The sequence below is a fragment of the Stegodyphus dumicola genome, chromosome X2 (genome assembly GCF_044657685.1).
Source record: "Stegodyphus dumicola isolate Sdum_Otavi_A_Nest chromosome X2, ASM4465768v1".
Taxonomy (NCBI): domain Eukaryota; kingdom Metazoa; phylum Arthropoda; class Arachnida; order Araneae; family Eresidae; genus Stegodyphus; species Stegodyphus dumicola.
This window is the reverse complement of record NC_140781.1, coordinates 13242252-13264794: the sequence shown is the minus strand read 5'-3', so window position 1 is coordinate 13264794 and position 22543 is coordinate 13242252. Positions and strand designations below refer to the sequence as shown.

Here is a 22543-nt window from a genome sequence, read left to right as displayed (position 1 = left end):
TAATAATAAAAAAAAAACTGAAGCAAGTTAGTGGTTATAAAGTTATTATTTGTTAATTTAATCATTAAAAGTTTGTTTGCTTGTGATCAGTATATATTTATTGTATTCTTACATTGTCTTCATCTTTTGTTAAAATGTAAATTATGTCACTTATTATGAACAAATGTATACATAAAATATGTCTTAAGTATTCATTTTTAAAAAAAATTAATTTGATGTAGAATCTTATACAGGGTTTATCCGGAAAGTACAAGGATTGAATTTTTTTTTTAAACCATTTATTTGCAGTTTTGACACATTGACTTATTAGTTTTCAAAACATGCCCCCTGCACTAACCAGTGTTTCCAGTGACTCTGCCTATCATGGAAGTCTCCCTGGAACACAGAAACTGGAATGGCCCACCAGCGGCCGAGCGGTAAAGACGCTGAACACTGGTAGTTCGGTCCGAGGTTCGAATCCCGCGAACGGGCTGGCTGCATGGGCGTTTTCGTGGTTTTCCCCATGTGTAACGTGTATACGAGCCAGTTTCCCTTAGAAAGTCCTCCACGAAAGGCATCCCTCCCCTCAGGCAGATAGCCCTAGCGTGCTTTGCCATAATTAAATACACACATACACATACACACAGAAACTGGAATGCTCTTCACCCTCATCAGTCTCTTGAATGGCCTATACCTAACTGTGTTGCCATCCTTTAATGACCCTTTTCAGTCAGGGGAAGAAGTCTGAAGGAGTGACATCTGGGTTGTACCTGTACTTAAAATACTCAGAAAACGAGTCTACTGTGTCCATCAGCAATCTCTGGCTCATAGGGGCTCCATCACAAAAATACGCAGAGCCACACCGTCTTTCCTGTCATGAACTTCCTGACCAAACATAGCATCACACAGCTTCTCCAGCCACTCTACAGCCCAGATGCCCCTCCTTCAGACTTCCGCTTTCCCCGACTTAAAAGGGTCATGAAAAGAAAGCACAATGCCTCGCTAGAGGCAGTTCAAGAGACCATAACGAGCGAGCTGAAGAGCATTCAAGTTTCTGCATCCCAGGTACTCTTCATTGATTGGCAGAGTTGCTGGAAATGCTGTGTTGATGCAGAAGGGGCATATTTTGAAAATTGTTAAGTCAATATGTCAAAACTGGGAATAAATTTTTAAAAAAATCAGTCCTACTACTTTTTGGACAAAAGATTTATGTTTGATTTATCTTTTTATGATATTTCTTGTGTTCCTAATGTACTTTTTTTAATATTTTCTGTACATATAAACAATCTGTTTTTGCATATTTTTATATATGCATTACTTTCTCTTAATTTTCCTGTAAGAATAAGTGTATATAATTTATTGTTTGTATGAATTTTCATCCTGTTTTTCTTAAGCTATTTGTTTTCAGATTTCTTTTCTTGTTATAACTGAAGTTCTGAAAATAAATAATGTTAATATTTAGTTTAGTAAACCATGCTGTGTATGAAATGAGAATGGGTACTGAAATGTTGCGTTCACTTTATTGTCTTCTATATGTAAAGTCTTTCAAATAATATAGTTTTATTTGATCCAAATGGCTTTTAATTCAGATTCTTAATAATTCTTAATAGATAATTAATCCTATTCAATTCAGATTCTTAATTAATATCTTTTAATTATTTCAAATCTATTTACAGGATGAGTTTATGGTGTTAATATTCTTAAGAAACATATAGAGGAATTAGAATACCACAAATTTCTAATAGGAATCCATGTTCTTTGTAGCATTCCCAAGTCAGGAAAAGCATTTGAATGCAAGAAACTGCAGTGTGGGTTTAATTGCACCTTGAAAAAGGAGCACTGAGTTGCTTACAGTATGAACTGGTTGAACATATGACTATCAGTTGTTCGTAAAGATTCTTTGAAAGTACTAACTACAGACAACTCGTGGTCACAGTCAACTGATACTATAACTAACCAGTGCCTTTTCACACAATTCAATTACTTTCACTCACTCATAGACAACTGACTCAAGATTATTTTAAAGAACATAGATTCCTTTTTAGAGTCCTATATTCAGACACCTTTGTATGAACTCTTTGTCTGTAACCGTGTTAGAAAACTTTATGTACCATATTCACTCACATATCTCCCTTATTAAACTATATGTTGTGCAAATGGAAATAAGAAAAATTCTGTGTTTTGTAGGATAAATTCTGTGTTTGCATGGGTAACTAGATGTTTGACTATTAGGAAATTGAGTACTTTAAAATTTATAATTTTCTGTTACTATATATTTATTTATCTTGTAACTGAATTGTTACAATTTTCAATGCATTTTTTTGCATTGTATGTTCATCATGAATGTAAAGCAGGAAATATAATGTTTCATTTTGTGAATTTTTAATAAGGTTCAACAATTTTATATTTAATGATAATTAATTGACAGTGCTTAGTCCCATTCTTGAGAAATACAACCTGAAACATTACATTGGTCGAATGAATCCAATATAAAGCAGTGTGCACCATTATGAAAAGGAACTTACTTGTAAGAAATTGCTGTCATTTTATTTCATGGCCATGTTTAATAAAATAATAAGAAAAACAAAATTTAAAGCCTACTTGCATAACAAGGCCCAGGCATAAAAGTGTCATCAGACCTTTGTGTAGTTGGAGCTTTCATGAAGGTGTTTACCTTGGAATATGGTGAAGAATCTTTATAAATGTTCTGACACTATCATTATTATGGGGCACTGTTGTGAAGATCCAGGGGTGAAATTAAAATTAGGAATTTTCTAACTGAATTTGATCTCCTGAATTCAAGATAAATTTAAAATTATAGAATAAATCTAAAGTTTCTAGATTAAAAATGTAGAGGGAGATATATGAATAAATGTGGCCTTTGTTTATCTAAAATTTAGGAAAAGCGATTAAATTTTTTCATAATTTAGTATAAAAATTTTAATATTTTGTTTATATGTTACCCCGTATGTGTGTAAATAAATGTTTCTTAAATATCAATAAAAAAACAATTAGTTTTGTAGAAAATAAAAATCTGAAGGAACTTTTCAGTATTTTGTAGCTCTGTTTCAAAATAAGTGCCGTTGGGAGGTGAAGTCTTAAATTTCATTCATAATCAAGAAAAGCCATAATTCAAACAACTACCTCTAATATTGAAAATTTTCTAATTTTGATATGTCAAAAATATTATTTCATTAATAAATCTAAATTTAGTAAAGTTGTTTAGTAATAAAAGGTGTGGAATTTTTTTAATATATATTTGTTTAAGCTAACTGAAATCATTTTTTTTTTTAATATCAGTTACTCCAAAGTTGATATAAATATTAGGTCTGTACTTTCGTTCATATTATTGCAGTAAATTTAATTTGGTTTTACTCAATGAAAAGTAATCAGGATAATTATATTTTATTGAATATGAAGTGTTTATATGAACCTCTCAATTCTCAACCTGTTACCTCTCAATTTTTTTTCGGAAGGAAATAGAGATTTATAACTATTTCCTTTTCTTTTTTTGCATATAGCAGAAATTATATGTAATATTTTTAAAAGAAAGTAATTTAGAGCATGCCTTGTTGATAAACATTGAAAGATATTTACATTGTACTATTATAAGTAATGGTGCTCGTCTTATTATGACTAGCTGTACATGTTCTATGTATAATTAACAAACTTTAAGCTAAGTTGATATATTCCCCTATGCAAATAGTGATTAAAAAAGTACTTGTGCCCATCAATACTGAAAATAATTTCATAGAGAATATAAAATAGAATGCTTATTAATAACCTTTCAAATGAAAAAAATTATAAAAATTTCATTTCTCTGTATTAAGCATCTTCTGTGTAATGTTCTTGGACTATCCTTTGAATTGAAATTTTAGATCTTACATGCTGAAAGATACTAAATTCGAGTAGATTTAAGTTTGATAAGTTTGCTTATTGTGTTTAAATGTGTGATAAGTGCTTGTGCAAAACAAATTTCCAAGTTTAATAGTAAAGTAGAATTTTTAAAGAGTTAAAAGTAACTTTATACATTGTATCCATAGAAAGCCATATGTAGCCTTTATTTTTGCAATTTTTGGCGATAAACATATATTTCCAGTTATGAAAATGCTTTAAATATAAAAAATGTTAATTTTCTGGCTTCTTTAAAGTAGTCAATTTTGTAGAAGCATGAAATCTAATATATTATACAGTCCACCCAATTTTTATATTTTTATAGATAAGTTTATACACATTCTAAAAAATAAAACCCAAAACGTTTTGATTAAAGGAAAAAATATTTCTAGTTTAGTGCATTTTATATAAGCATTAGATTAATTCTAAAGTTATAAAACTATATGACAATATTTATAAAATATTTTTAGCATTTAAAGTTTATAAATTCCTGGATCTGAAAATTCTTTGGGTATATCATACATAAAAAATTGTTGATCTAAGAATTTTGCACACTAGTATATCACTGAATGACATTTAAGGGCAAAAGACTTCGAATTAGTCTATTTTTTAAATGATCCTTTGAGGAAAGCTGAAGAAGATGCAAAAAATCCAAGTTTCAATATTAAACATTTGGGTTTATTTTTTTAATATGCGAGTCAAACATTTTAAGTTTATATTTTTATTTATTTGTTTGTTTTTTCCCCTGATGGCAAGTTTATTTTTTATAATAAATATATACTTCTATTAAATGTAATTATAAGCATTGGAAAACCATCTAAATATATGATTTTGCGAATTTTGCAAAACTAATTTTTTAAAGGTAATGAAAGTGAATATTTGCATAATTTAAAACTTTGTGAAATCTGTGTTGATGGCTAATGGTTGTGAAAATAAAGGCTGCCTAAGAATTTTTAAGGACACTGTTTACATAGTTTGTGAGTGGTATTCAACGGCTCCTGTTCACAGTCTAATGTGATGCAAAAAGTGTGAACTGTATGAAATTCAAATCTCTGAAACTGATGAATTGTGTTCTTAATGCCGTTTTTTGCAAAGTCAGGGAAAGCAAAGATAGATTATGAAATGTTACCTTTTATAAAATTAAGTATAATAAAAAATAAAGATTTGATAATAAACTAACATACGGAAATTCTGATGAATTTCAAAATCTTTGATAAAATCCAGTTTATTATTTGCAGAAGTTTTTATTTTGTATGATTTCACCAAAAGAAAAATTCAACATGTCATCCCAGTAATGATGATTGCTAATGATTATTTGATCTGTTAAAAAAAGCTGAATTTTGGAATCCACAGTTTAAACTTAAATTCATAATAATGCATAGAAGCATTAGCAGGAAATGAAAACAATGCATATTTGCTGCAGAATAGAGTAAAATATAACTTCTGAGCTTCAATGTAGTGAATTTTTCATTACAACCTTTCTTGATTAACTGTTGAAGAAATTCCTGATTACTGTTAAGTTGTTTATATAATTTTAATGCAGTTGTGTTGCATTTATTGTACTTAAGTGCTTTTTTTTTTTTTTTCCAAATATATTTATGATTGCATTGCAACAACAGATTAATTTTGTTTAAAAGAATAATACACTGTACACCAGTTTAACTACATATCTGATTTATTACAGCATAAATATTTTACTAATTTATTTACTTTTATTTTATCTTTACCATATCCTTTCTAGTCATGTGTTTGAGAACACTTTCCATGCATTTTTATATTCTTTAGTTATGGTAAGTGATTATAAAGTACAAGAACTTGTAAAAATAATTGTTTTGTTATTGTTAGTTAATTTTGAAATTTCATGCAATGTAACTGCAAGCATTTGCATATCTACTTATCTAATAGTGTTTGTAGATTTAGCAGAAGTTTCCAGACCTTTCTGGGGGGTCAGGACATGATTCTTTAACAAGTAGCTATAAAGGGAAATATAGCATTCTTGCATATAAGAAAAAGTTTTGTGTTTATGCAGCAATCTTTTAAATTTGTGTGTGTGTAGTAACCTTTTTCATAAATGATACATTATTTATGTGTGTGCACCTTTTTAAACCTACACCTTTTACTTAATTTTTAATTTCATTTGTATATTTCTGAAATCGAGATGCATTTTATGTTCCTGTCATTATACGTTATTTTGTGCTTTTGTTTGTAATATTGTGTCTCACCTTCGTTATTAAATATTGAAGAATTTGTGTGTACTTATGCTCCTCACATTGTAGAAAAATGGCAGCAAGTAGAGCCACCAAATTTTAAGCAGATACAAACCTCTCCTGAATATGTGCACCTCGAAGCCCGAATTTTAAGTTTGTTTATTTACTTCATATTTTGTGTGAATTTAATGAATTTTTTAATTAACAAACTCAGCAATTTAAAAGCAAGCAGTGGCAGCATTGTTCGAAATAAAACATTTTTATCTCCAGCTCACCTGATTTTTGCCATTCGGCAAAATGTCAAATATTTATCTTTCAATTTTAATTTATAAACTCAGCTATTTAAAAGCAATGCATTAACTGAAATAAAATACGTTTATTTTCCACATTCCAGCATGTTGCCCTTCAGTAAAGTGTAAGATATTTAATTTTTCTCTTACTGAGTAACGAACCAATTGATTTAAAAGCAATAAATGCAGTTCTTAAAAATATTTTTTTCAGTTTTTAGTTTGAGCTAAATAAAAATGTGTTTAAATCACGAGATGTCTCATTAAAATTCTTAAATACTTTCCTGAAATTATGCTTGCTGAGCTCATTAAAATCATTATATATTTTTTTATTTTTTAATCTATTTAGGTGGCTGGCTGTTTAAGTGGCTAGATATATAAAAACTCATGAATTCTCATAATAATTTATTTTCTATTTAGTAGCAATTTCTACAGTCTAACGCCAGATGGCATCATGATATTAAAAGATATTCAAAGCATTTGTAATAAAAAAAAGAGAGCTAAGGAATGTAACCACGGTGACAGACAATATTAATTACTCATGCACATTTTAAAAGAGCAGTAGAATGAAGTATTTCGATAATGTTGGTTGTGAATTTCTGTCCTGTTAAATAATAACGCAAAATCAAAAAGATACACATAGTGGATGTAAGAGAAAAATCCTGACTGCAACAATTCAATTAGTAAATTTATTTTGAAGCATTTAATTTTGATGTTTGTTTAATAGTTGCAATGAATTTTAATTTATTGTTGCTTTGAAAATTGTCTTACAGACACTCTTCTTTATGACGATATCTATCAAACTGCTTGTTAAGAGCAGAAAAGGGATGATGTTAACCCTTAAACTATGGGCCTTCAAATATTCTCATGGCTAAAATCATGATTTGAACCTTTAAAATGTATATGTATCTAGCACAGAAAGGAGCCTTGTTTGCATATAAATTCTACATAAAAGGGATGAGTGTATATGCAGTTTATAGCATTCTGCTGAGTTTTGATTTAAGCAAAAAACAAAATGAATTAGTGCCATTCACAAATATTTTTGCCTACATTATAATAAACAATGAATATTATATCAAACAAAGTTTTGATGTCATTCATGTTGAAATCTAACCTTTGACCTGAAAATAAAGTGTAGCTCATTCTGTTATGCAAAAGCAATAAATACCATACCCAAGTTTCAGCCTTAATTATGTTCAAATTACATCTTCATTAGTCTGAAACAAATAACCTTCATTCAAAAATTAAAGTTATATTTATTGTTGAAGAATAAATTGGTACACATTGTTAAAATAAAGATTAAAACGAGTGTATAAACAAACATAAAAATTGGAGCTTTCACAGACAACCTGGCTGTAAAATAAACAGTGGCAGAATCATCACTGAAATGATCAACTTGAATAAGACAGTAGTAAAATAATTGCCTAAATCCGGCATAAAAAGCAGAAAAGAGAAGTGCTTGAAATTACCACCAAACTGTATCAACAGAAACCTTCCCTCCAACCTTCCATGCATCTAGCCAATTCTTAGTATAGTAAACCCACAGAAAGCAAGCAAAAATAGGAGTTGAACTTGATCCATTCCAGCTTCAGCTGATGAAGCTGGCAGGTCTTTAACAAAAGTTCTTATTTTATTGTTTTTAAACGTGCTTTCAGTATGTCAGTATGTTAAGCCTAACACATTTTATCTCATTTGAACATCATATTTATTATTTCTTGGAATGCAAGAGAGATTTCAAAAGAGTTGTGATTTATTTATCTATTTATTTGTATTTATAACTCAGTGCAAAATAAGCAGCAAACATGAAAATCAATGCAAGTTCCATCTACAAGCTATCAGTTGTGTATGTTATATGCCTTTTAAAGATTAAATCAACACATATTCCATGAATTTATTCTTACATAATCAATTACATTAGTTAATCTGTTTTAAGAGCTAATTAAAAATGCTGTAATTATGCAGCTATAAAATTAAGTATGCTGAATAATAAGCAGTGTAAATCTTTTTTTTTTTTTTTTTTTAAACTGTGGTACGTACTTTCTTTTAAGCCCTTCTCTTAGCTCTTAGCTTTAGCTTCTTTAGGAAGCTTATATGTTCATGTGTGATTATTTTTAATGAGGATTTCATTCAAGTGCTGTTAATGAATTACAGAATCACAAATATGGAACTGCCTACTTATACAATTAATTATTTATAAATTATTCAGATCTATCGAGCATGAAATTATGTAAATTACTGCATTAGTTTTATTCGAGATAAAAATTGTGTAGCACTAGCAAAAGGTTTGATTTGAGAACCATATACAGATGTATATTTATTTATATACTTTATAAGTAAAGGCTGTTATCTTTGTTCTTGAATATATACAGGGTGTTAAAAAAATTGGATACTGGTTCTGTTTCCTTAAATATTATTCTTAACTTTAGAGTGTTTCTCAGAATAGTACGGATAATTTTATTAAAACAGTTTTCAGCATTGGAGGTAGAAGGCTTCTGTAAATATTAAGTTTAACCTTTTTATGTCCCTTGTAAAGCAAAAAATCCTATTACTAAAACATTTATTGTACTTTGATTAGTTAAATATAAAATTCTGTACTGTTATATGCAAAATTCTTAATGCTTTTAATAAATAGTTTCATGCAGCCAGCTAAAGAATTAATAATGAGTAGTGTTTTTCTAGTATGGAACCATTAAATGCCGAAACTAGAAATTTTCTTCGCTACTTTCAACTCAAATCTGGCAAAAGCCACTTAGTAACAGGGATTTAAAACTGATCTATGTCAATAAATTCATTCTTGAATGTCACCATGATTTTTTAATGAATGTTTTGTTTTTAACATATTAAAACATCTTAATTTTTTTATAAATAGATATTAAAGTAAAACAAATTAGAATATTTGCTCGGTAAGGACCATATAAAAATGGTTTTATGTTTGCAAGTTTGTCACACTTGCAGAATAATAAAACTTGAACTACCTTTATGGAATTCTCTGTTTTATCTGAGAAACTTTGTGTACCTTTATGGAATTCTCTGTTTTATTTGAGAAACTTTGTGATATGGTACATATCTAGGATTGTTTTTTTAGAACATGCATACGTGCAGGTAAGCACACATATTTACATTGTTTTGGTTGCAATTCATTTATTTATAATAATGCCATAACTCTGAATCTGTGTTATGATAATTTTTGCTCAGATTTTCTGTCTAGAATAAGCTTATTGAACCCCTTCTACAGCAGTACTAATTATTAAGCAATACATTCATATTTTAACAAAACTAATTCCAGCATTAAATTTCAGTAATTGGCAGCCATTTTTATTTAATTTGTTATTAAACTGTCCCTCACTCCCTAAAACATCTGCCAGAAAAGTGTTATGTATTTAATATGTTTTTCTACAATCTGTGTTCTTAAATTCATTTCTTTCAAAATTGTACAGTTCCAGTCAGTGGCCATTGACCAATGGAAGGGGTTGGCTCAATTTGTATTCAAATTTCGGCTGATATTTGTGCCATCGTTAACAATTTTATGTCGTAATTAGCTATAGCAGCCCTGTTTGAACCTGATTTTATTCGTAGATTTCTATGTAAGTAAAAACTAAAGTATGCACTCTTAACTAAACTGACATTAATTATCAATGCAGCATTTTAATGACATCTGGTTTGAAAATAACATTCCGCATTTAGTTTCTACAGTACCCTCTTTATGCTTTTTATGTGTTCAAATATTAGTGTTTAATTCACTACAGTTAACAACGCTTTATACTGATTCCACTTCCAGTCATAACAGCCATCACTTGCATTCACAAAGGTTTAAAAAAACTGAGAGATAATGATTATTGTATTATTTAGGGTAAATATACCCTGCATTTTCAATATTAGCATAGATTAATATTTATTTAATTTATTTATTAAATATACTTATAACATCAAGATAATGATTTAGCGCTTGCAGTCTGCATGCGCACTTTTCTTTGAAGGCATATAGCATATTATGTTGTTATATAACTTTTTGGAAAAGGTTTTTTTTAATAATAAAATTACTATGCATTTTTACAGGCTTAATATGCATTTATTAAGGTTAAGATTATAGCTTTAAAAATAAATATTAGATAACATATTTAATATTTTACATAGTTTATGTGTGTATATGTTTTCCCTTTAACTGCTAGGCATTTTCTCAAAAATACGTCCTTGAAAATGACCAAACCTATCACTATTTTATCCATATTATCACTGAGAACATGATTTAAGATATGCAACAGGGGTAAACTAATACCACACTCAAAAGTAAATGAGAAAATATGTACACAATCAAACCTTTTGCATAAGTCAAAGCCCTCTGATTTCAGACTTAGGAACTTCTATACCATCCAGAGCAATATATATGTGTATTTATGTATGTGTCCATGCATGCATACACATGTGTAAAAATATCCCCATGTGTTTATTTTATTTTTATGCTGAAAATTTTTACTTTTTATCTAAAAGGTTTATTTCTCAATTATTTGTTGTAAATGATAGATTATTAGTGTAGCCCTTTATTTTTAGAACGAAATCAGAATTTCCAGATTTAGTGTGTAATGCTCATCGGTTATGGAGCACCTTGTAATAAATAATTACAAGGTTATGGAGTACCTTGTAATTATTATTTCAAATAATAATTACAAGGTACTCTAGTAAAGAAATCTAAAAGATTTGTGTAAATCCTTACATTTGAATAAGTTCTTGGAATTTATGATTTTTATAAATATTTATGACTTTTTAGGATTGTATAGTTTTTACACCTTCGGTGAGAAATATATGATTTGATTCAGAGTATCATTGTTGTAAAAGTCATATGATATAATCAAAATGTATGAATAACTGTGAATTACCGTATTTTTTTTTACTTTGAAATACAGTAGATGTACAAAGTGAAAGAAAAAGGTGGTTAGATTATTTCTCATGGAAATTAATATGTGTATGAAACTTAGCATGTAGATGTAAAATTTTTTTACAAAGACAAGTAGTGATACATTTATCATAATCCAGTAACTGATGCATGCATTCATGAGTACATCAGTTATTGAAGATGTGAAGAAAATTATCTGCCATGTACCTCCAGTCATGATATATCAAGAAGGGAAACCGTTTTTGACTGTTTAAAGTTATATTTACGATTTTTAACTTTTGTATTGCATTTTGCTCCCTGTAGTTATTATATTGTAAATTTTATACCTGTTCTTATTCTGTAGTGCAATTTTATATCTTCATTTTTGTCTTACAGTCCGTATTGAAATATAGACAAATTATTTTTTGCTGTACCAAAATAGATTTTATTCTCTATAGGCATAAATCATAATCTGTTTAAAAATATCTGTCCATACATTAAGTGCTATACATTGTATCCTCTTCTTCGTAGTTCCATCTGTCTTCAAGGCTCTTAATTAAGTAAAAATTAATTTTAACATGATAAATTTTTAGGAATCTTAGCTGTTAAGCATGTCATTCATGTGTTGTCTTAAACTTTTATAAAATATGACATGTACTTATACAAAGAGTGTATATAGTCAAATTTAGTTGTATTTTCTACATTTTGTAATTTTTATGATATATTTCTTCAGAAATATGATTTGCACTTTTTATTTTATATAGGATAATATCATAAAGATTCATTGATAATATTTCTGTAGTAAATTACAAGGATATCTTTTAATGGAAGATGCAGTCTGTGGGACCGTCTGAAAGCAATTGTAGATATTTTAGAATTTCATTGTTATTTCATGACTGAGAAGTTTTATTTCCCATTGGTCATTTACTAAGAATGTGAAGTAAAATTACTATATTTTCTATTTTTGTTTAAAAAAATGTATTAACCTTAAATAAATATTTACTTTTGTTTTTCTCTCATTTGTTTTTGGAGAACTTATCCCATCTGTTATTGTTATTCTAAACTGAATCTAAAATCAGGATAAAATTTCATGAATGTTTGAATAATAGAGTATACTTTGTGTCAATAAAAGTCCTTATACAGCCTTTATTTCTGCAATTACTGGTCGTAGACATGTACTTCCAATTATAAAAGTGTTTTGCATAAAAAATATTCGTACTATGCCATTTTTAAATTTAAAAACCGAATTTAGTAAAAACTGCGAAATTTATTTTTTTTATACGGCTCAGTTATCTTTATATGTATATTTAGTGAAAGTTTATAATTGTTCTAAAATAATAAAACACTAAGGATGTGTAACTCATTTACAACATAAATTAACCTAGATATTTAATTTTAAAGTCTGAGATCTTGTTCAGGAATCGTACGCAAATTGAAGAGTGATCAAAGTTAAATATGTGCATAACTCAAAATGAAATATTCGTTTAGAAGAATGTTTCTGTCTGATATTAATAGATTAAGGTGTGAGGAATATTAGGCAGACTATTGAAAAATATCCTGGTAAATATAATTTTATTTTTCCAATAAGGAAATATTATTCCCACTTTGTGTTCTAGAAAACAGTGGCGGCCTTCAGTACTGACGCAATAGTTGACTCTGAACATTGTTTATATAAATTAAAAGGAACAAGTAATTCTAGTCCAATGAAATTTAATTTTTGTTTTTCTTAATTCGGCTATGAGATTATGATCCTAAAGCAGTAAAACTGACAGTGTAATGGTTGTAATTTTAGCATTTTAAATTGAAATTACTTGTGTGAAAAGGTTTTTGGCACACGAAATGCAACAGAATTATAAATTAAAGAATTTTATAGACTAATAAATCACAAAGACATGTCATTGAATGGCATTAAATGAAGAAAGAAAGAAATATGATTTATATTTTAACCAACCCCTCAAAGAAAGCCAAAACGATGGTTTTCTGACAATGATTTTTTTTTTTTTTTTTTTTTTTTTTTTTTTTTTTTTTTAATCTCAGCCTTGCATATTAAATATCCCGATTCGTTTTTGTGATTGTGCATATGCTGTTACTAAATATGACAGTATGGACGGGGAAATAATAAGAAATTAGATTTCATATTTTTTATAAAATTGACGTTTTAGGTTTCAAACTATCATAATATGCTTATTTGCGTCATTTAGAATACTTTTGTAATTGGAAATGTATGTCTACAAGCAACGATTGCGAAAATAAAGGCCGCGAAAGTATTTTATGGGCACACTGCGTACGTTAATGTTTTTGAAAATTTCAACACCAGGAAGGAATAATGCAAATTGAACCAAACTTACAAGAAATATAAAGTAAAGTAGGACATGCAATCGCCGGCCTGCTCTACTACCTTCAAAAAGGGCATCGTACAGTTGCATGTTATTCAGAATAAGTTCCTACGAATAATTAGCAACGCCCACTTTTATGTAAGAAAGGACACTTTACACAGAGATCTAAAGTTAGAAAGCGTTGAAGAATTCCTGCATAAGATGAACGCTAATTTCTTTGACCGTGCAATTAACTGTGACCAATTAAATAATTTTCAAGTTTTTAATTACGAAGTTCTTGAAGAGGCTAACACTTTAACGAGGCCGCATCGTCGGTATACGAGAGGGTGGACTTTAGTATCGAGAAATCGCAGCTCGCACGCAGCTTAATGGCACAACAGTGATGCGGGTTTGGAAGAAATGAACAGAGGAGAACCAAACAACGCAATAGCACAATGGCAAGGGACGACAGATACTTCAATCGCATAGCTATGACGGATTGTACAGCGTCCTCTCGTGTGTTAGCACCACGGCTAGAGATGTGTTGTGTAGCTCCACGGTTCGTCATCGTCTACTGCATCATGAACTTCGTGCCAGGGTTCCTCTACGCAGGATTCCCTTGTGGCTGAGAGTCATAGATGCCTTCGACTTTAGTGGGCACAGCTACACAGTGCTTGGTGTGCCCTGTGGCAACAAGTTGTTTTCTTCGATTAATCTCGCTACAAGCTGGAGGGCAGTTGATGGAAGATTACGCGTCAGACGTTACAGAGGAGAACGTATGCTTCCACAGTGTGTTATACAGAGCGAAACTGACTGCGATTGAAATGTACAGTTTGATAAAATCTGCCGAGTAGGTTGCAGAGAACCCATCAGTAAAGAGTGTCGAACATTGGTGTTTCAACTTGGGTTTGAAATTCGGATTCGGTGAATGTGTTGGCTGAATGTGCTTTATCAGCGTTTTCGCCATGTATAATGAGAATACGATCTCGTTTTCCCTAGAAAGCAGTCTCTGAAGACATCCTCCCTCTTAGGCAGATAGTCTTGCGTACTTTGCCATAATCGATTAAGTAAACAAATATGTTCTACAGCCGTTAGGAATTTAGGAAAAAGAAATCTTAAAAAAACTATGTTTTAATCGCAGTACGGATCGAATACGAGATTTCCGAATAGCAGACTCAGTGTTCTAATTGTTGTTACACGAGAATATGTAGGAGGAATGCGCTTGATTGCGCTGTCTCCTTTAAAGATAATGAGAGGGAGAAATTGTTAATGATAGACAATGCATTTCTCCAGAGTCGAACATGAGCTTTCAGAATAATGGTTCACTGACTCTTGTGCTTCAAGATAGCACGAAAGGAATGCCATAAATTCGGTATAAATTTAATGCAGCTTTTACGAGAACTGCCACGTGAAGTGAGTTGCTTTTTTCATCCTTTAGTGTGACGTGAATAGTACCCCGTAAAAAAACTGTTATCTTTTGTAAATGTCTGTTATGATTATTCACCTTCTTTTCTGTTGGTTGAGCTGCAATCAACTGAATACTGGAAATAAAATTGTAGGTCTTAAAGTAAAACGTTGAACTCAAGAATCAGTTCTTCAAAATGGATGCACAGCAAGTGCTTTTTTGCAAAACCCTGCGGCCTTAACAAAAGTGCTGTCCAAGCAAATGAGGATGTAAACAGCCATGATTGTTTAGAAGTTATTTCCTAATATTTATGTAAGTAGGTGCTGTAGTAATGCAATGGAGGAAATGTAGAGTTTTTAGGTTATTTGTACAAAGATTTAGCCCATTGGAAGCCCATTTGGATTTTGCTTAGTGCAGAACCTCCACAGAAAAAGCGATCTGATCAGAATATTTTTTCATCTACCGGATATAAATATACCAATGGGTTAATTCTAAAATTAGAAGTAAGGAGCTCTGTGAAAGGCATTTAGGAAAGAAGAACAAACATTAATAAAATTATAATTAATAAATAAATGTAAATCGATAAATGAAAATTAATAACTTTATGGCAATAGTTATCGAACTAAGAAGTATCCGAGTTCTTCCCGTTGGGCTTTCGCTAAATATATAATATACTGCTTAAAGGAATGCTGAAACACAAATAATTTCTTTTCCAGCACAAAAATGAAATGTGTCACTAATGATAGTGAAGAGAGGGCTAGAAGCAGCATGAGAAATGAAAGAAAATTGCAACGAAGAAACGTGATACGAAAGCAAAGGGGGGAGGAGACAAACTATTTGTGGCCCCCGGCCCCCTGCAGATATAATTATAGTTTACATGCAGAATGTGTGACAGAGGTAAAATGCTTCCGATGTTTATTCTGCAAGCTGGGAATAAACGTAAGGTTCGATATAAGTGACTATTTTCATCTCCCATATTTGGCCAAATTGTTCTCAGAAATATATAGATGCTAGGTTTGAAATGTTTAAGTCATTCACTTTAGGCCTGCTGTCACTCCGCATGCATTTTGGAAGGCATACAACTATTGCTTTTTCTTGTCGTATTGTAAACGAGCATACTTAACACCTCTGATACGGAACTAGCTGATGCAACAGCAGCAGGACTAGGGTGACCACAAGAAATTTACTGTTTTCCAAACATTTTGTGAATTTTTTCTACTTTCTGGAGGTTAAGATTTTGACTTGGGGGCTTTATTCTGCGTTCAATATATCAACTTCCGTCTATGGTTTTGCTTTTAATAGAAAGCGATTAATGCATTTACAAGTTAGTGCAGATTTCCGAGTCTTACCTTTTGCTTCCTCCTGGGGCTGTTAATTGTACTGGCTGAGACCTGTGCTTTGACAATATTACTCCTGGAGGTGAAAAAACTTCGCCCATAGGTAAAGGTTCGAGGAAAAAAAAATTTTGGAGCGAAAAAAACGTTTTTAAAATTCACATTGCCCAAGCCATTATACGATTACAAATGAGCTAGAACAAATTGTATTCAACTTTCAGCCCAAAATATTGAAATCTTGAGGTTCCACATCTCAAAAGAGTATCTGTACTGACTTTAATGGTTAACGTGAATTTCTTTGTCAAAAACGCCATTATTAGCACGAGAAATTGCTTCCCCACACCAAAATATCGAATTTAATGCCAAAATTGTTGTAAATTAATTAGGTATTTGAGAATAAATAAATACAAATTTTTTCTAACTCCTGGTAACCATAGAAGTGTCAAGACGCGTACGCGTCAACCACGCTAACCATGTTAATCATGTGATGTTATTATATCCCATGATCCTCTTGTTCTATTATTATTATTAAGCTTCTGTATATGCTTGTATTAACACTGTATTGTATTTGTCGCTTATATTATTTTAGTTATGGTAGAATTAATATGTTATTAGTGTTTAAATCTGCATCGTATTATTAATGGATGTATCCCTCATATCATCAATAGGAGATGTTCCTGCATTATTGAGTGCACAAAAGGTAAGCTGAATTTGCCATCTTTATTCTTCAAAAATATGCTACTAGATGTCAGAAGAGCTCTAATCTGAGTATTGGTTTTAGCTTGGGGTAAGCAATCACATGGCTTCCTTCATCTTTCAACGATTTTTTGTTGTTAATTAGTTGTTTGTTCGGTGTGTTTTGTCAATCCTGCTTTATTAGTCATTGTTTATATTGGACTAAGATGGGGTAAAATTGAAGTGCATATTTCTAAGATCTTTGTTGGTCATAAACTGTATTGGTTTGTATGCTTGTTGCACACCAATGACCTACCTCCTCATCATCATTTCCAGAAGATTGATGGAAATATATCTGGATCGCAACAGTTTTCTGGAACACTAGAAAAATTCCTGTAAACATGTGAAACCTTCCCTATTCTAGTTGATGAATCCGAAATTGACATAAAAGACCTTAATACTGACCGAAAATACCTCCTTTATTTTTCTAAGGCAGTATCCTTGAGGGAATGCCTTCAGACCAGAGGAATCCTGGGAAGAGGGCCTACTTAAAATTCTTCGCCTTTATGCCTCAATCGCTGAACCAATAGATGGCTTGAAGCTACTAGCCTAATATGTTATAAAAGTTTATGTGCCATCCGGGTTTCAAATACAGAAAATCCCGGGAGCAACACATGGAGCATGCCATATTCATGGAATGGTCAAGAAAAGTTTATTCTTGCCAGGCAATTTTAAGGTAATCGTTCACGAAGTTATTCAGAGGAACTGTTATTTTGCTCACTCTGAAAACATCTTGTTGGTGATGCTGGAAGTTTGAACGAGCACATATTCGTGAATTTGGGCTGAGAAGAAGATTGAAAGAGAGAAAATCTGATTGAAAGGGGGAAATACGATAATTTGCGTTTCCCAAATTGAATTTCAAAAGCAGAGGAATATTTTGAGATGATTTGCTTGGACAATCCCTTAAAACCATCGGCTATGCTGAACCTCAACGACGAAGACATAAGACTGATTAGAGGCGATTCTCAGTTTGAAACAGGAAAGCTCCCTTGTCATTCGCAAGTAGTAAAGAAGCATGTGAGAGTGGTGTTAAAAGCGTCGTTGGAAACACGTGGTGTTGGTGTAGAAGCCAGAGATGGATTCATACGCAGTGGAATCAAGTCTGAGAACGAACATACGAAGTTCGACACCAAGATGAATTTCTTCGGTTCCCTTGTGAAATCTAAATGACGAGTGATTAAGCTGAAACATTTTTAATGGCATTTTTTTACCATTTACAACAATGTGTTGGGTTAGGGAACAGCAAGTTGTAAAAAAACCATTTAAAATATTGTTAAAGAATGATTTAATGTTTTCATAAAAATTAATTTTTTTTTTACCTCATGTGCAACCTGAAGATGACAAGCAATTGAGCTGTAAATTTGATTTGCTCTGTGTCTTTTTCATCGAACAGAAACATTTGTTGGTTCAGGAAGTTTTAAAATTTGATTTTTTTTTTTGGCCTTTTTCAATCCGCTTTGATGGGAGTGGAGTAAGGACCACAAAGCCAGTAAAAAGGAGCTCATATAGAAGTTGGTGTTAAAGTTCTCTTTGGCGGATAGTAAATTTTGCGACCCTTTTTTTCGTTCAACCGGCTCCATCCTTCATGGTGAGTCTGAGGAAAGTAGTAATTCGCCTCTTTCGAAGGTAGGCACTTGTGCGGTGTCGTTGTGAAGGACGAGAGAGTTGGCAGCTATGAAATCTTCTACTTGTTCGCCTCTAGAATCTGATTTTGGATATTTCCATTGTACGCAGTGGGCATTCATATCCCCACCGATAAAGTGATGTGCAGTCGAAGCACTCTGAATTATATTGCTAAGATTTATAAGATTTCTTTCAATTTCTTCTGCAGGCGAACAGTAGCAAGAAGAAATGCATAGTTGTACTGTACCTGAATTAATTGAGATAGATATAATATCTCTATCCAACGAACTTTTTGTTTTACTCTAAGAAATTTGCTATTTATCTGACGAAATGCTATTCTTACGTTACGCTTTACAGTATCTTGATAGTCTGGGATAGGACTTCGACCCAGGTCCCCATACCTCGTGGCCTTCGGCCACCTAAGAAGTAATCCGTCGCTCTGAATGGATTGGAGAGGCTAGGGTGTGCATTGTTTTGAAGATTAACGGCCTCTGAACATTGCGATCCCTTGGCTCCGGTCCAGAATGGATGGCATAGAAGAGTGAGGCACGTAGTAAACCCAAGAAAGGCGTTCGGAACACAGAATCTTACAATACCTTTTGTTAAAATAAAATGGCAGCAAATCAAAAGAATTTTTTACTGAAGTTAGGGTTTCATTTCATGGAAATGAAATGCCGGAACTCATCTTAATCTGATAAATTGTTGCTAAATTTACTATTTACTTCAAAAACTGAGAAGTACCGGAACCAGGCTTCAAGGCAATTTCAGCAATTAATGTACCTGTGTTTAAATTTTTAATAAATAATAAATTTTTAGTTTTAAATTTTATACTAAATCCTTAAATTCCCGGAATCATAGAATTCCGCAGAACATCATTTGAGAACATTACTTTATACTAAAATATTTTAACACCAGAATAATGGCAGCAGTTAAATTGATCTGTGGCGAAATTTGCACCCTTGTATTATCTATTTCAGTCCTGAATGTGAAATTTCGTCACTTTTCTTGAAAACAACATAAATATGCAGCATCAAAGAACAATAAGCTTTAGATTCAAGTTTAGAGATATCTGTATCATACTGTTCAAAAATGATAGTTTTCTTCTGTCTAAGATATTAAAGTAGCAGAACTCTTACCTTGTCAGAAGATCTTCTTTTTACCATTTCTAATCCAAAACAAGCAATCAAATGTCGATAGTTAGAGAGCTATACATATATCAATCAATCAGTAGACAGATATAAATATATGGATAGATATAGGAATACAGATAGATAGCTACATAGATTTCTTCCTTCCCCAGCCTAAATGGCTGGATAGCTTGCATAGTATGTAGGTTTGTGCATGTACCTCTTTGCTACAAGTGAAAAAATACGCAAGTTTGGCTCTGGAAAAGTGCATTAATTCGGGGCAGTAGGAGGGCTTAATTTCTAAAATTAGAAGTGAAGCGCTATGAAAGACCGTCGGGAAAGAGGGTCTAGAATAAATAGATAAAAAATGACTAATAAATAATAATTACAAAAATAACTATTAAAATAATTAAATAATTAAAATTTAAGGAGATAAATATAAATGTAGTAAGTTATTAAATAAATGGTAAATATTTAAATAATAAAAGTACTGGACCTTGACTTGTTTGGAGTTGCGACTGAAATTTAAGTTTCACACAAAACTGGGAAATAGTTCGACCAGTCACCGGTTGAATTTAAGACCTGAATATAATGTACTAGTTCAAAGGATGATAGAAATAAAGACCATTCCTTTTTCCATCACACCAATGAAAAAGAGTGAGATCAGATCCTTAATCGTCAAACTGCCAGCTATATTTTCAGTAATTCTTTTAGCAGGATGGGTGGGGCTGGTTTGGAAAAGTGTAGTCGGAATCAAGATTTCTCTAAATAAATCTCATAATCACCAGAGTGCTTTTCATTTGTTTTAATATATAGCACATCTTTCTGAAAACAGTTTGTAAATTTCATTTTGTAATTTCTGTTTGTGCATAATTTTATGTTATTTAATGTTCAGTCTAGAAAATACAAAACAAAACGTATATTTATATTTATACTCATTTATTACAAGTTGAAAGAAATCACGTAACTGTATCTGCCTTGACAATTTTATTTCAATGTATGCATATATATATATAGTTACAAATAACAAAATTCATAAAATACGTATTTAACAACATTCATTAATTTCAAGTAATGCTAAACATAAATCAGCATTTATTCGTCTTTATTTAATTGAATAAATGTGTTGTTCAATAAGGCACGAAAACATTTTTCTGATTCCAACAAAAGACTTAAAAAATTATTCAAGACATTCAACAACAGACTTAAAAATTATTCAAAAATTTATTAGTTTTGCAAGCTTATATTACATATCGGCGTTCTCATCTGTCTCTTTTATACATACAGACTGTTTCACAAGGCAGAAAGACTTGTTTCCTGTTTCGTTATATATGTTGCTGTTGTAACAATAGTCTTGAGAGGAATTAAAACTGCTGTAGCCAGATGCGCAACTGGTACCTAAAATGAATCAAATGAGACACAGCAAATTTCATTTTCCAATTTTATATAAAGAGAAAAGAAAATATACAAGATATCTATATATGGTTTATGAGATTGGGGAATTAACGTTATTAAGTACAAGGTTAATACATAATAAGTATTAGAACGCAAAAGATATTTTAAAAGTGTGTGTACTTCAACGAGTCTTTGATTAATATTTTTTAACTACATTTCCAAAATTTGGGTTTTGTAATATTACATTAAAATTCTCTGGTTACGCCAACAGAAACTGCGTATTCAGGAGCACTGAAGCCCAAGATACATATCTTAGCCACGCACATGTATTTCCAAGATTCAAACTCTTTTTACTACAACCAGTAGCTTCAGCCTTGTTTCTATTTAAGCAAGTATGCCCAGCAAGCAATTGGTTTAATGTTAAATAATTAAAATAATCTATATATTTTCTCAGATACTTAAACATTGTAAAGGCTTGTTATCAAATACTTTAGTGTGCAATGAATCTCAGATTCTTCAGAATAAAATTAGATATAAAATTAGATACTACTGATATTTAACTTTTTTTCTACGCTGTAAGCTAGAAGTTCGTGTTTAGTACATAATCATAAAAGAACACTGTCAGCATAAGCCAACCTCATAAACAAGAAATAGTCTTTCAAATAATATTCAGAGAGTCCAGAGATTAATAGAAGATTTTCTAAACTCCTAAGTTCAGAGTGCTAGTATTAGATAATACAACTATTAGATTTCTATAACGAGAATTACTTATAATACAATTTAGATATAACTTCAACGTTAAAAATTTCGTAACAAAATAACGTTTTATTGAGCATTAAATCAAATGTATATCTAAAACTTCTCTATCTACACAGGGCGCTGTACGGTATGGTATATATGTATATATACATACAACTATATGCATATACATACAACTGTATATGAGTATGCATTCGTAAGTGCAAATATACTTGGGAATGAGAAGTAGTTATTACTGTGCTTTTAGTATTTTAGATTACAGAGAACTAATAAAAGAATGATTTGCTGAAAAAGAAATGATATTTTAGTAGACTTGTGAGGTTTACCACTGTGTAATTGCAGTCAAAAGTGAGTAACCTTAAGAACTAGTTAGCGAATAATCGCTTAAGTTTGTGTGACAAGAAACAAGATGGAAGGGTAACTAACCTTTTATTATCCCAATAAGATTTAACATAACTCCGTCTTGGAGTGTACAATAAAAGCCGACATTTGAGCTTGAAATTAGAGACTAAAAAATAAACTAAAACTAAGATTAACGAAAGAGATATATCCGAAGCTATCAAGATTCTAATCGAGTTGGCCCCTTATCTCTATTTGACTACGAAGCTTATCA

General features: G+C 31.1%; 2 protein-coding genes across 6 annotated transcripts in view; one reads left to right on the top strand and one right to left on the bottom strand.

Moving 5' to 3' along the window:
* Positions 1-12251, top strand: part of LOC118200225 (testis-expressed protein 9-like) — a 58596-nt gene extending 46345 nt beyond the window's left edge. For all 4 annotated transcript variants that reach the window (XM_085809998.1, XM_085809996.1, XM_085809999.1 and 1 more), the window contains one exon: positions 12002-12251. The gene's annotated coding sequence lies outside the window, so the exon portion shown is untranslated. The remainder of the gene's footprint in view (positions 1-12001) is intronic.
* An 8730-nt stretch (positions 12252-20981) lies between these two features.
* Positions 20982-22543, bottom strand: part of LOC118200239 (uncharacterized) — a 94253-nt gene continuing 92691 nt past the window's right edge. For both annotated transcript variants that reach the window (XM_035372181.2, XM_085809190.1), the window contains one exon: positions 20982-21174. In XM_035372181.2, the coding sequence (XP_035228072.2) occupies positions 21023-21174 (152 nt within the window). In that variant the 3' untranslated portion in view covers positions 20982-21022. The remainder of the gene's footprint in view (positions 21175-22543) is intronic.